Source organism: Macrobrachium nipponense, chromosome 33, assembly GCF_015104395.2.
Source record: "Macrobrachium nipponense isolate FS-2020 chromosome 33, ASM1510439v2, whole genome shotgun sequence".
Lineage (NCBI taxonomy): Eukaryota > Metazoa > Arthropoda > Malacostraca > Decapoda > Palaemonidae > Macrobrachium > Macrobrachium nipponense.
In genome coordinates, this window is record NC_087219.1 from 47,641,952 (window position 1) to 47,657,942 (window position 15,991).

The 15,991-nt window shown below is 35.6% G+C and overlaps 1 protein-coding gene across 1 annotated transcript; it reads left to right on the forward strand.

Moving 5' to 3' along the window:
* Positions 1 to 5,698: 5,698 nt before the first annotated feature.
* LOC135203155 (thioredoxin-2-like) lies at positions 5,699 to 14,448 on the forward strand. Its single transcript, XM_064232832.1, has 4 exons — positions 5,699 to 5,855; positions 9,797 to 9,901; positions 11,434 to 11,559; positions 14,247 to 14,448. Exons 1-4 carry the CDS (start codon positions 5,832 to 5,834, stop codon positions 14,307 to 14,309), a joined length of 318 nt encoding a protein of 105 aa, XP_064088902.1. The 5' UTR covers positions 5,699 to 5,831; the 3' UTR covers positions 14,310 to 14,448.
* The last annotated feature ends 1,543 nt before the right edge of the window (positions 14,449 to 15,991 follow it).

Consider the following 15,991-nt stretch of genomic DNA (forward strand, 5'->3'; position numbering starts at 1 on the left):
TGTATAGGTACTCTTCTACTTAAAATTTCCCGAGTATAGTATATCAGCCCTGTATTTTTCTTACGTTCACATCATAGGGAATCAAGAGCTAAATTGTCCTCAATAAGAGAAAATATTTCCTTCCTTTTTGTGAACTCATGGCGACCTGTTTTCCTCCAGATTGACTTACGTGGCGCTTGCTTTTTCGAGACATTTAAAAACAATTACAACGAACCCACCATGATTCCATGCACATGAGGGACTATATTGTATTTGTTCCTAAAATCATGTGTAGTACTAGAAACCAAATACTTCAAGCTCTCTCTCTCTCTCTCAGCAAAGGTCAACGGAAATCAACCAGTTTAAATTCTTTAAAGTAGAAGACCAAGTCTAAGACAGGCCAAAGACCCAAGTAATTACAATGCCAAATAGTTAATAGAATAGTAGGCTACGTAGCTACATATCTAACATCATAATGCTGTAGCCTATCTGACTGAGAGAGAGAGACCTTACCTTACAGACCTTACATCTTGTTCGGGTTGCCCCAGGTCCCTCAGTGTGAGGCACCTCTAATGTCTACCAGAGAGTTGCTAGTACATCTTCCGGTATATTTTGCATCTTCCAATCTTGGATGGTCTGGGATGCAGTTTAGATATTTGTCGAGCTTATTCTTAAACATCTACGCTCACTCCTGATATATTCCTCAGATGAGCTGGCAACGCATTGAATAGCGCTGCATTATCGATGCTGGTGCGTAGTGGATTAATGTCCTGTGTGCTTTCCTTATTTTTCCTGGTATAGTTTTGGGCACTATTAATCTACCTCTGCTTGCTCTTTCTGATATTTTTAGTTCCATGATATTTTCTGCTACTATTCCTTCTATCTGTTTCCATGCCTGAATTATCATGTAGCGTTTTCTATTCTCCCTTTCTAGACTATATAATTTTAGAATTGTAGTCTTTCCCAGTAGTCTAGGTCCTTAACTTCTTCTATTCTAGCTTGTAAAGGACCTTTGTACACTCTCTATTTGTGCAATATCCTTTTGATAGTGTGGGTACCATATCATATTGCAATATTCAAGTGGACTACGAACATATGTTTTATAAAGCATAATCATGTGTTCAGCTTTTTTCTTGTTTTGAAGTGCCTTAACAACATTCCCATTTTTGCTTTACATTTTGCCAACAGAGTTGCTATTTGATCATTGCATAACATGTTCCTATTCATCATCACACCAAGGTCTTTAACTGCTTCCTTATTTGTGATGGTCTCATTATTAGGTCCCTTATATGCATATAGCTTTCTTTCTCTGTCTCCATAATTTATTGATTCAAATTTATCAGAGTTAAATACCATCCTATTTACCTCTGCCCAATCATATACTTTGTTAAGGTCTCTTTGTAGAGCGTTCCTATCTTCATCACAAGTAATTTCTCTACTTATTCTTGTGTCATCTGCGAAACTACTCACTACCGAATCCTTAACATTATTGTCTATGTCTTCAATCATAATAACAAACAGTATTGCAGCTAACACCGTACCTTGCGGCACACCGGATATTACCTTGGCTTCATCCGATTTCTCGTCGTTTGCAATAACTATCTGTTTTCTGTTGTGTAAAAATTCTTTTAACCATCTTCCTACTTTATCCACGATATTGTGTTTTCTAATTTTCTTCGCTAATATATTATGGTCTACTTTATCAAAAGCTTTTGCAAAGTCTAAATAAACCACATCTGTTTCATTTCCGCTTTTCATATTTTTGAATATGTTTTCACGGTGGACTAACAGTTGGGTTTGTGTACTTTTTCCGGGTACGAAACCATGTTGTCCTTTATTAAACAAATTATTTTTTATTAAATGTTTCATAATATTTTTCTTCATTACCCTTTCATACACTTTCATAATATGTGATGTTAGACTCACAGGCCTATAATTACTTGCCTCTAGTCTTGATCCACTTTTGAAAGTAGGGGTAATATATGCTAATTTGTGCTCATCATATATCTTGCCTGTATCTACACTTTGTCTTAATAATATTGCAAGTGGCTTTGCGATAGAATGAACTACTTTCTTTAACAAAATAGCAGGAATTCCATCTGGCCCTGCAGCAGCTCCATTTTTAATTTCATAATAGCCTGCACAATATCAGCTTCATTAATATCTATGTCAGCTAAATATTCACTATTTTCATCCCTTACTTCTATATCATTATCTTCATTATCTATTCTAGGGGTGAATTCTCTCTTATATCGTTCTGCCAGTATGTTGCAAAATTTCCTTTTTTTTCATTCGTTTAATCTCCCTTCAATTCTCATAGGGCCTATTCTATTCTTCTTTTATTCATCTTCTTCGCATATGAGTATAATAGTTTGGGGTTTTGCTTGATATTTAATAGGGTTTTTTCTTCCAAGTCCCGTTTTTCATTTTCTTTTGATTGTATAATCTTTTGTTCTGCATTTTCTATCTTACTTTTTAGTTCTATAACTTTCCATGCATTTTTTTCTTTTGCAAGACCTTTTTTCCATTTTCTGATTTTCTGGAACAAGATCCTTCTGTCTCTTGGTATGCATGAATGATGTTTACTTTTCTTCTTCGGTATATATTTTTCCACTATTATCTCCAATATTTTATATAATATCTCCGTATTTACCCTTATGTCATCACTTACGAAAATGTTATCCCAATCTTTGTTTAATTCTTCATTAATTTCTGACCATTTTATATTTTTACTGTAGAAGTTGTATTTTCCATATCCTTCCCACTTTTTCATTTCTTGCTTATCTCTATTTTCACTTGCTTTGGAATGAACTGTTAATTCTATGACATTATGGTCTGAAATACTCGCATTATAAACTATTATTTCTTTAACATAATTCATCTCGTTCACAAATACTAGGTCTAAAGTATTTTCCTTTCTTGTTGGCAGGTGATTTATTTGTTGAATGTTGTATTCTAGTAGCATATCTAATAGCTTTTCAAATTGCCTCTTATCTTCTGCACTACTATTACTCTCTTTTTTATATGTATAAGTACAACCACAATCTCCTATTCGTTCTTTCCATTCTACGAAAGGAAAGTTGAAGTCACCAGATAGGAGAATAGTCCAGTCCTTGTGATTTCTACATATATCATCCAATTTTTCAATTATTAAGTCAAACTCTTTAGTATAGGAGGTCTATATATTACTATGTTCATCAATTTTTCAGATTCAAATTCTACCGCTATTAGTTCACATTCTGAGTTACTATATTTCTCATATATTTTTCCTTGTTTTTTGTCTTTCCCATATATTGCGGTTCCCCCTTGATTCCGATTTTTCTATCTGATCTATAAGTTTGGAACCCTTTTATTTGATCATCATTCCCAGTCTCTTGGGAATACCAGGTTTCACTTATATTCATTATATCTATTTTCTTTTTCATTTTGGGTTAGTTCTTCTAAGTACTCTATTTTTCTTTTTGAGTTACTCGTAACTAAACCCTGCGCATTCATCACTATGATGGTTTGCGTGTTTTCTCCTTCATTTAATACTGGTAGTAATAAGGATTTTCCCATGTCTCTTTCCTGTTCTGGTATGTTGTTCTTTTTTTCATTTCCAGAAATTCTGACATTAAAAAATCCAACTTTTCCATAATATTTGATCTTCCTTCATCATAATTATTAATTTTGTGTCTGAATCTGCAATTTTCTCCGTTTCTGCAATATCCTCTTGCATAATAAATACAGTTATTATCTCTTGAGTAGAATTTCGGAGCTGATGCTTTGAAATTTTTTGCTGACACCTCTGCATATCTCATTGGTGGTTTGCTTTTCTCTTTTACCTGATATTCTTGATTCTCTCTTTATTTGTTTCTTTCTTATTTTGGATTTTATTACTGGTTGGTTATTTATTTGATTATGATTCATGGCTACAGGTGCATATATTTGCATTTTTTGTCGAACTTACATCCTTTTCCTTCTTTAGGTTTTTACATATTTTTGGATGCAGATCTCTGCAATCATCCCCATATCCATCTAAGTATGCACATTTACCATATATTTCATAGTTTTGACATATCTTAGGATGTTTGTAGTAACATCTTTCTCCACCAAATCTGCAATTCCCTCTTTTCAAAAGGTTGCAGATTTTGTCTTTCTTGTCTATTTTTTCCTCTTTCCCGTCATTGTATAGATCTGGGTAGAGCCTCTTCGGGATTTGCTTTTCTGTTGTCATATCGTAATTATTTCTTCGTAGGTATGCTGCTTTATTGCCTCATATGTAGTATCAATGAGTATCTCTGCATCCATACTTTTATCTTGTTCTTTGTTTTCCTTATTTTTTCTGTCATTTCATTTTGTTTACTTCTCTTCCGTTTTCCTCTTCTTCTTTTCTTCTTCTTCTTCTTCTCTCTTCTTAATCATAACTATTTGTACATTCAATCTTGATTTAATAACATTGTCTATCCATGATAGACATGTTGAAACAAAAAATTCTTGTATCTTTTCTCAAATCTTGTATTACCTCAGCACACTGTGGATGGGTCGGAATGTTGCATGCAGCACATTTCTGATTAGGTTTTGTGGATTGACTATGCTATACCAAAACCTTACACAGTTTGCATGCTTTTGGCATTCTTTTTCCTAATGCATCAATTAGGATATTCACAAGATTCACTTATCATTTTCTTTGTCGGAATATGTTGGTTTATGTATATTTTCTTTATGAGTCTCTTGACCACTTGGATTTTATTTGGAACTTCTTCAATTATTTTCAAGATGTTTTTCATTAGATTTGTTCCAGTTTGAAGGATTATATCCTTCTAATATATCTATGAATGCTTTTGTATCTTTTTGGTTAGGACTGTTGCTGATTTCATAGATGAGAAATGCCAGTTCCCTTCCGCGCTACCTCATCATATTGCGAATCTGCTAGACACGCCAAATTACGCCACCTTTTCCCGCAGTTGGAACTTACTGCCATCTTGTTTTGATTTATAGTTTTACACTTGATAAACTAACTTAGAAGACGTTTTATCCTACTATTTTCACACTAATCTTATCACCGATAGTTCACGAACACTTCTAGATATTTCTCAAATTCTAGTCGTATGTTAAACTTGTGATATCTGTTGATTATTGTGACTTCACGCGGGTACGTCTCACCAAGCAAGAGAGAGAGAGAGAGAGAGAGAGAGAGAGAGAGAGAGAGAGAGAGAGAGAGAGAGAGAGAGCATACCACGAAGATTGAATGGATGCATTACGATAAGTGAACGGACGTATTAAGGTTTACGGAGCGGATGCATAACGATACCACACACAAAAAATTCTGAAAATCGAACGCAATCATATAATTTGCTTTTATTACTTCATTAAATCAGTGGAGGGTTACTTGATTATATTTGTATACTTTCGAGCTAAGTAAACACCACTGATTGTACAGACGCAGTGAAATAGAAATGTTTTCTTAGTTAATGTTATACCGCAGCACTAGAAGTCTCACCATTTGTTAGAAGAACAAATTCCTCCCATTTTTTATCAGCAGTTATTCTAAAGATATAGAAACGACGCCACTAATTCAGAAATATAGGATAACTCAGTCATGAACCAACATGGCGAAACACTGACATATGTGAGAAAGTTCCAAATTCCCGCATTAATGACGTCATAGCTGATCTTGCCAATAGGAAAGTCAGAATGCTATAAATGTCTTGCTTGGGTGACGTCATGAATGATCTCAGCCAATGGGGAAGCGCTACGCCCTCGAGTCTCCGTCGGTCCGGGCCGCATAAATTCCTGAACCAGTCTCAGTGTGTTGGTAGCAGTCAACTAAGTTCGAAGTACGTCGGTTGTCGGCAGTCATCCAAGCAAAAATGGTCTACGAAATCAAGGACAAGGTAAATAGCCGAGATTGGCGATTAGTTTAATGTCTGATTTATTGAATAACTCAGAGATAATAATGGAAATGTGGATGGTGTTCAAAACAGAGGGTTGGTTGTATGGGGCGAAATTCGGACGGGTGGTTCGTTCCGTGTGAGAGGTAATAGCTAGGTAGCTATAGTATAGAATTTGGTGAGCGTAACTTATATTCTTCATTTTTATGAACGGGATTTTTACATTTTCGAAATCACACATGAGGAATGAAAACCTTTGTCGTAAAATATACTTATGTAAGCTGCAAATGTGAAAGAAAACCATAAAAGGGTAATCGCGTGATAAGTTGCAATTCTTCCTCTTCAATTTACTCCTAGTACGATTAGAAATAGGCTTGACGTACGTTACGGCATAACCCTATGTCCTTGTTTTATGAACCAACCGAGTTAATTAGTACTGTATATATGACCTTGAATTATTAAAAATGCTTAAATCAACTAAATATTCCTGTCTGCCTGACAATGTTAGGAGACTGCTTACCGGCGTTTGCAACGGTCAAGCGTTCGCTCGGCTATTCTTTTCTTGCACTTTTACATAATGCCTTATTTAATTTCGGTTGAGCATGAAACAGATGTTTTGCTTTTTGTATAGTTTGCCATATAGAGCCAGTACTAAGTGTAATCATCGTATTTTACTAGTGAAGTAAATCTATCTACCGATAGATCCCAGTCTTCTTGTCAAGGTTGTTGTCATGCCTTGCCGAGGTCAATCATCAACGATATTTTGTTTAGGTTGGCCGTTAACCTCTTATAGCCCTTGCACATTCTTTTGAGAACTGGTTAAGTTTCATGCCAGAAGTTCTCTTCATAGTCAAATGGTAATTTTATTTCATTTTTCAAAATCATTGACAGCAGTTGAGCTTATTCTCACGTCATGACACAGCATGCTAAACAAATTTAGCCCAGTCACAACAGTTGTCAAGGGAGGGTTTGAGGTGTCAAAAGCCCGGTTTGAGAGGTGTCAAAAGGCGCCCCCTCCCTCGGTTAGGATTAATTCTACGTTGTACCCTAGGTCAAGTCAGGTCACCTTTTTTCCTTAACCTTTGGGTGCAGGGTCCAAAATTTATGGTAAAACTCATTGCTGCCTGTGAGGTCAAGATATAGGTAGTTTTCTTTTATGGTTTAATCGAAGATTTTTCATGATGCAATAGTTTTGGCATCATTTTAAGCCCAAAAAATGGGATTTGTTTTGATATCCTGGAAACTATAGGCTAAATATGTAAGGCTAGGGTACCTAGCCTAATTAAGATCACCCAAGAATGAAATAGCCAGATGCAAAGTTAATGCTGTGGTCTGCCCATCCCATGGTTTTCATAAGAAAAAAAATGGGTAGAAATGGAAGAATAGATATACACACATTTGAGTAACAATAGAACATGTGAATGATGAATAATGCTGCAGCAGTCTGTAAAACGCAAGATTTTCAACAATGCATCATTTACCAAGAGAGAGATGGAGTGTAGCTATGTGTAGTGGTGAAATAGTAGTACTGTAGCTTGAGAAGGGATTATTGAGGTAGGATCTTTCAAGTATTTAGGAACATTGATAATCTAGTATAGGATCTCATGAGTAAGAATGTAGTGAAACCCAAAAGCAAATAAATCAATGGGGAGACTGAGTAGAATGCACGAAAGTAAAGTTATACAGTCTAGTGTTCTCTGTATTGCTGTAGATATGAATATGGGCAACAGCATGTCAGGAGAAACTGTATATAATAGTTTGTTTATAGTTATAAAAAACTTTGGAATGAACATTCATTCAGAAGGCAGGACAGTGAGAGCTTATGCCCTGGGAAAATGACAGTTTAAAACAGATCAGATAGTGAATGAGATAGAGATGGTTTGGCCATTGTCATGTCCTTTACACCACCAAGGGGAAGTATAGTACCTACATGACAGTGTCAGCTGGGCTCTGATGGACACCAGAACAGATTTATAGAGGATAAAGCACAGGAAAGATATGTGGCAGAATTTGATGGAGGCCCTTTGTATCCCAAGGCATTGGAGGCAATGTTATATGGTCATATGATGGTTTTTAAGGGAAGTAGATTAGCAAGTTAAAGATCTTTTTGGTTTCTTCCCTTTGAACTGTGTTATCCCATCAATTGACAATAAAATCATCAAAAACATTGTTAATGTATGCATGTGCAGTATGTATTGTCACATACCTGTTAAGACTGCCACTTTATTACTGCAGTGAAATATTTTATTACTGATCTTGCCAGATTTTTAAAGTTTGGATTGTCAAAGTAGCTTTTCTTCTTCTGGTGTAGGTTCATTCTGTTTGTTTGCTTATGAGCAGGCTTTTGCATTTATATGTTACTTACAATGCCTATTTTTCCATGTGACAATTGAAATTTCTTAGACATCCTTTTAACCAAAATTTGGGAGTGAGATTGTTGTTAAAGGCTCTAAAAGGGACTCAATCATTTTCATTCCTCTGTATCAATACCTGCAATAATTATTCAGCTCTAGTTAAATTTCAAAGAAAGGTTTTGGTGTAATTTTTAACTTGAGTGTTAGTATGTTCCTGGTGCATCAGTCGTTTCTTCATTAGTGACAGGTTTTGGAGGGTAGTTAATGATGTATAAGTTTTTTTTATGGCATGATTGGTTTGAAGGCACCAGAGATATACAGATAGTGCCACTTTTATATAAAAACCCTAATTTAGTTAAAGGGGTATGTATACATAAGCTGAAGGAGAGGCATGGTTATTGATTAGCTAACACCATTCATCCACTCCACTAATCACTGCGTATTGATAACATTCTCCTTGAATGCTGTTCATTTATTAATATATGTTGTACAAAAATGCATATGTACTATATAGGTATTAGTGACATGGCTCAAGATCTTTAATTTTGCCATGTTTATAAATTTAATATATTGTTTATAAGCATCCTAGTCCATGTCTTTCACTGTTGCTATCCATAGATACTAGTGGTTTTTAATGCAGTTCAGTTTTGGCTGTTTCACTCTGAGTGCAAATCACACATATGGCATGGACTTAGTAAAAAGAGCCATTAATCAGCTAATCAGTTGATATTGGAATGCTCCAATGTGAAATAACCTTCACAGATTTTCATGCTGGTGCGGTTAAGATCACATATGTTAAAGTTTTTTAAATAGGCAGTCCCCAGTTTTAAGGGGCTTGTCAGCTCCAAAATGTACCCATTTTTGCTTATCAAGCTGTTGGAATGGAACCTCCCCCCCCTGACCGATAACTGGGGACTGGACTGCCTGTATGTGTAATGGGATGGAAGTTTGCCAGTCAGGCTATCCATTGGCATTGATGTTTATCATGATTGTACTGTTGTTGTTAATAGGTTCCTTATCTGGAAGAAGTCTCCATCCATTAATCTGCTGGGGTAGTCATGGTACCCATTACCATACTGCATCCTACACCTCCATTGCCTTAACTATTCTTATAACTTTATACATCAGGCCAAAGGGTTTACATATGTCAGTTACATCATTATATTCCACAAATACTCTTCATTTGGTGTATAAAGGTTTTCATCAGTGTGTTAATGGAAGCTAGCTGTTATGTGTCACATGTACATTACTTTAAAAAATGCAAACTATGAAAAATTCCTCTTTTTCTGTTCTTGAATTTTTTCATATGCTGAAAACTGTACTTGTATTAATTTTTATGTTAGTTCTTTGTTACCAATTAAATTCTTATGGTAATAAAATATGTAAAGAAAAATGTGAGGACATGTAATATATTCCACCTCAGATCTCGTATGGCATTGTAAGATAATCTATTTTTATCATAGGGAAAATAAGATTTAATTTTTTTACCAGTTTTCAGAACAATTATACATGCTTGTAATGAAGTATAGTTACAGACAGGCAATGATTTATGTTAACCTTGAAACTAATACATAATCTATCCTCTTTCAGGAAGATTTTGACAAGCAGCTAGAAGAAGCAGGTGACAAGCTTATCATTGTCGACTTTCATGCCACCTGGTGCGGCCCATGCAAGATGATTGCCCCCAAACTGGAGGTATGATGAGTTAATGTAGGATATGGATTCTTAAAAGAATGATTGGCTGTAGAATTGCAAAGAAAATATTTACAGATGATATGAGGGGAAGCCAAAACCATTATTTTGGATCTCCAGCTGTGTGGTCAGATCTTTTAATGAAATGCAAGTATAGTGGCTCAGAGAGGGTTTTGTTGAAGAGATGTTTGAGGGGGGTAGGGTTTTTAGACTGTGTAACTTTCTGCACATATTATTGGTGGTATAGTATTGATTAGGCTGATTGCATGATTTGTTTTTCATCAGTTAAATAATGAAATTCATGTGAACACTTAATGTGATTGACCACGTAAAAGCAACTAGCTGAGAAAAGTGCATGTCATCTTCAAAGCAATAATTAAATAAGTCAAGCAGTTAGGTTGCTGTATATTTTATTTTTGTACTAAACTTATGGTTGACCTTAGCCCCTCGTATTTAACTTATGATTGGCCCTAGCCCCTTGTATTTAACTTATGGTTGACCTTAGCTCCTCTTATTTAACTTTATGGATGACTTTAGCCCCTCATATTTAATTTATGGTTGACTTTAGTCCTTTGTACCATTCAACTTAGTTGACCTTAGCCCCTATATTTGACTTATGGTTTTCCTTATCCATATTTAACTTATGGTTGACCTTAGCCCCTCGCATTTAACTTATGATTGACCTTAGCCACATGTATTTAACTTATGATTGACCTTGGCCACATGTATTTAACTTATGATTGACCTTAGCCACATGTATTTAACTTATGATTGACCTTAGCCACATGTATTTAACTTATGATTGACCTTAGCCACATGTATTTAACTTATGGTGGACCTTATCCCCTTGTATTTAAATGGTTGACCTTACCCCCTTGTATTTAATTGGTTGACCTTACTCCCTTGTATTTAATTGGTTGACCTTACTCCCTTGTATTTAATTATGGTGGACCTTAGCCACTTGTATTTAACTTGTGATTGACCTTAGCCACTTGTATTTAATGTATGGTTGACCATATCCCATTGTACCATTTAACTTACAGTTGATCTTAGCCCTCATATTTAACTTAGTTGTCCTTATCCATTGTTAACTTATGGTTGACCTTAGCCCCTCATTTTTAGCTTATGGTTGGCCTTTTTCCTCACCTTAGCCCCTCATTTTTAGCTTATGGTTGACCTTATTCCTCATATTTAACTTATGGTTGGCCTTAGCCCTCATATTTATCTTATGGTTGACCTTAGCCCCTGATATTTAACTTATGATTGACCTTAACCCTTGATATTTAACTTATGGTTGACCTTAGCCCCTTGTACCATTTAACTTACAGTTGACCTTAGCCTTTTTTTTTTTTTTTTTTTTTTTTTTTTTTTTACTTATGGTGGACCTTATTCCTTGTACATATTTTACATATGGTTGACCTTAGCCCTCGTTTTTAACTTGCAGTTGACCTTGGCCCGAGGGTATTTAACTTTGGTTGACCTTACCCTCTTGTATTTCTGGAGTAGTTTTTATTTATACGTTTTTCTCTTTTTAGGCCATGAGCCAAGAGATGACAAACGTGGTGTTCTTGAAGGTGGACGTTGATGAGGTAGAGGAAGTTGCTGTTACCTACCAGATCACATGCATGCCCACCTTTGTCTTCATCAAAAACAAGGAGAAGGTAAGAAGACAACTGGTAGTCTATTATACAGTTGGTTTGTTTTCATAAGGCTATGTAAGTTTTCCGGGAATTAAGCTGTAGCTAAAAGTACTGGTCTCATCCATTTGTTTTTTAATTTCTTTTAGGTTTTTTTTATTGTTTTGGAAACTGGGTCCAGCGGTGTTTTCTAGGCTGACACTTTTTGGCTTAATTGTTTTGTTTGTTAAGAGTTGCTGTTCATAATTTGATGTAGTCCCAACTTTGTCATTTTTCGTAATTTACTTTGAAATTTTTTTCTTTCTTTGCCAAATCCATTTGATGTATGTCACATCAGTTTTGACATGGTTTTTCTCCCCCACAAGTATTCAAGAAATGAACTGTTGACTACTGTGCTTTATATTAAAGGAAAGGGCCTCTAGGGGTTACATTTAAGTGTACTGTGTGTGTGTGTGTGTTTGTGGTACATAGTGTTTATGATACTCATATTTGTTCATATACGAAACAAACCACCTGTCTTAACATTAGGATAAATACTCAGCGGCAGCTGGAAACCGGTAAAGTTTAAAATAATTGTGTACGTAAGGGACTATTGGCATCTGTCCTTGGTCAAGAGTTGTACATTTTCTCTTCGGTCACGGCTATGTTGCTTCCTGCCTTCTACATTAATTTTCATCTATTCCCCATGGTGTTTTGCTACATTTCTGTTCAACTTTACCTTGTGCCATTATTTACCCCCTCAATAAGAACCAATCCTTTTGATTGGCATTGCAAGCAAGGAAAGGTGGCTATGGTCTTTTCAAACTAATTAGTATTAAAGGAAAAAAGGGACAAAGTACAACTACTGACTAATTAAGCTTAAAACTATAATGCCTTGACCATGTGTAGTTTATGAAGTGAGCTAAACGGGGAGTGTCTTATCTTGGGTATTTGGCAGTATACTAAACTATATAAAACAAGTGACATCAAACTTTTCAGTAAGAAAGAATTTTTTTTGTAACTGAAAGTCAAGGGGGGGTAAGAAAGTATAAGCCATAACTGCATTGTAATTTTATTGAGTAAAATATGCAAGCTTTGTCCTTTTCAGCAATGGCATTGTCATCCTTTGAAATCTTTGTTTACATTAATTTTCTTTTCTTCATTTAACTGAAAAAATGCCAATCTAATCAAGCAACCAACACTTCATATTTCCTCCAGGTATCTTTTATGACATGTAATGGTCTCTTTCCCCTTTTCTTAATTTTGTAAGGCTGTCATCTCGGAGTTCTGTTTTGTATCTAGTAGGAGAGTGCTACCTGTCTGAAGTCACACAGTAGTCATGGTGTGCTGGAATCTCTAGCTTGCTCTCTCATAGCTGTTATTTTCCTCCAACATTTCAAGCCATGGAATTCTGTCAGCTGGCTTTTTTTTTTCTTATAACTATGACCCTCCACCCACTTTTTTTTTTTTTTTTTTTTAACATCTATTTTTTATCCTGTCCTTTTTCTGAGTTATTGCTGCATACACTAAGTCATTACAGTGCCTCAATGACGTGATCAGTGTGGTCTTGGCCTGCCACCTCGGTGGCCTCAAGTCCAGTTCTCGGGCACTCTAGGTTAGAGACTTATTTCTGGTGATAGACATTCACTCTTGGCGTGGTTCAAAAGTCACGTAAAGCCATTGGTCCCGTTGCTGAAAAACCGCTGGTTACATGCAACATAAAAACATCATACAAACAAACAAACTAAGCCATTACAATATACTGTATCTGTTGACATCAAATTAGAATTGATTAAACACTCACTTTGGGCCAAAGCAAAATTCACTTTAAATTGCATGTTAATATAATTTTGCCATCTTCAGATTCTACATGCTCTCATGTGATAAAGGTATATTTGTCAGATGTTGGACACATTCATTTAAAATGTCTTTTCATCTTCTATTTTTCCCTTTATTAATTCATTTTCAAGTTTTAATCCTTGAGGGATACCATTTTATACATTGCATGTCATTCTATAAATAGGACAAAAGGTTCTTTGCACTGACCATTTCACCCCCAGCTGCCAAACTTCCTTAGTTTATGGGGGTTTGAGTTTTCAGTTCATTTATGAAGCTGCCCTCTCAATTCAATTGATAAAAGATGACATATTTCACAATTCGTGTGGTATTTGTTATCTTTCTTTGGTTTGAGTTACAGTACTACTCCACTTTGGTATGGTTTAGCTACTTGAAAGCCTTGTCAGTGTTATCTCTATTGAATATGCTTTGTTGACTCAACCAGCTGATATAATGTACTTTATTTTTATTATATGGCTTGCCTGCCTCTGTATGTCTGGTGTGTGAATAGTTGAAATTTTAATTTTGTGTATTGATTTGGTGATATGTTACAGCAGTTCTTGTTATTGGTTGTCTTCTCCTCCACCGTGTCTTTTGTTCATAATGGTCATATGAGGAAAAATTTATTAGTACTTTTAATTTGCCCAGTTTTTCTTTATCCCTTATATGCATGTAGCTCGAGTTCATTTTGGTTAACATAATAAAGTATATATATGTGTGTGACTTGTGGTGGTTGCTAAAGTGGAAATAAAACTGAATTTGCCCTGTAAATGTTAGATTTCTGCCAGCAATTTTAAAGTCTAATCTTGTACAGGTTGGTTCCCACCATTTTGATAAAGATTGCAGTGATTACTTTCTGGTCTGGTGTATATAATTAAAACTTAACTTTATTCCAGATTGATCACTTCTCTGGAGCTAATGAGGCCAAGATTCGAGAATACCTGGAAAAGCATCAGTAGAGTACTTACTGCTTTGTAGCTTCAAAGTTGTTCTGGGATCATCAGCTTTAGCCATCATACCTCCCTACTTGTTTTTGTTTTTCATATGCCAGGCAGGCATTTCTTTCATTCTTTTAGCAATAAATTTTAGAAGTTTCAATGTTTCAGCTTACTGTGGAAGGTACAAGAACAAAATTTTGGTACTATTTACAATTCTCATAATTATTGTACTTCCCATTCCTTCAGATGCATTCCAAATAATTTTGGCTTTGGTCCTGAGTGAAACATGGAATGCTTGTGTGTGTGGTTTTAAGATTTTTTTACTGCAGGAAGTACTTAAACTTTGTTGCATTAACACACCATGCACTATAATTTATAAGGTTCCTTAGTAATATCCAAAGTGGAAAACTTGTTACTTTTGAGCAGCTTGTGCCTTTGTGTGGTGATTGTTAAAATTTGACTTTATAGTTATACACCAAGTTTTGATTTTTTAAATATAAATTTACCGTCTTTGTTTTTTGTCCTTTATTATTTACCACAAACATCTACCTCTAGCGGTTGAAAATGGGATTTTTAAACCTGTGTAGGTTGTCATTTCCATTTTGCAATTTTAAGAAGAAAAAAGAAATACTACAAATTACTGTATTCATTTGTGTTGATACAGTAACTTAACATATCTGGCAACATTGTTGAGCTTTCATAGGGTAACACAGTAGTAGTGCCCAGTGGAGGAAAAAATTAAGTTCAGGCTGTTTAGCCAGATTATTGCATAAGCACCAAAGCTAGTTAAGTTTGATGAATTTGATGTATTGCCTGTCTCCATGAGGTAAATTTTTAAAAAGTTGACATGTTTCAATTAAACATGGGACTAAAATTTTGGTATTTGGATATAAATGTCAGAATGTGTATAACACAAAGCTAATTTTATCATAGAGCCCATCAAACCTATTCCTCCATTTGTTCATGTAAAGTTATCATGACAGCTGAAAGGGCGGACTGGCAATTGGTCTTTATTCAAAACTATTTAAAAATCGGTTTGGGAGTCTGAGGACTTAAGCAGCAAAGCTTGTGTCAAGGTCCAATAGATTTAGCAGAGTACTTGGCAACAAAATAGGATAGGACATCTCTCCAAAGCGATGGCTTGGGGCACTATGAATAGTGTCAAGCCCTAAAGCTGCCCATATGCGTATGGGATTGGCACTGATTTCATGGCTACTGGCACAAACTGGTTGGTCTTTAACATGTAGGGGGCCCCTACTGATGCCAGTCCTGTTGAGACTGGCCTGTCCCTTTGTCCTTTCAGCATGTTTAAATAACTGACACATGGGGGAAGGACTGGCTGCAAAAAGTTTAAACTTGCACGATCTTGGTAGGAGTACTTGGACTCGGTCACATTATTTCCTCGACATATAAACAGCGCAAGTCCTCTACGAGGGTGGGCAATACCCAAGCAGACTGGAGTGTGCTAGTCCCAACATGGTAAACCTGATGCCAATTGTATGGCCAGCTTAAGAGTTAAGTAATAGTTGCACTTTTTATACTAAAATGCAGAAATCAACTTAGATATGGAAACCTCTTCAGGAGGATTGGGGTATGAATAACCTTGTATACGCATGAGTTGCCAGATGCCACAGGTTCCTTGCTTTGCAATTTTTTTTTTTTTTAACTTTTCCAGCTGGTACTAGATTATCCTATTGTTAAAA

Coding starts and splice junctions, on each gene's coding strand:
- LOC135203155 (XM_064232832.1), top strand. CDS start 5,832: ATGGTCTACGAAATCAAGGACAAG. Junction 5,856..9,796: donor TCTACGAAATCAAGGACAAG/GTAAATAGCCGA, acceptor ATCCTCTTTCAG/GAAGATTTTGACAAGCAGCT. Junction 9,902..11,433: donor TGATTGCCCCCAAACTGGAG/GTATGATGAGTT, acceptor TTCTCTTTTTAG/GCCATGAGCCAAGAGATGAC.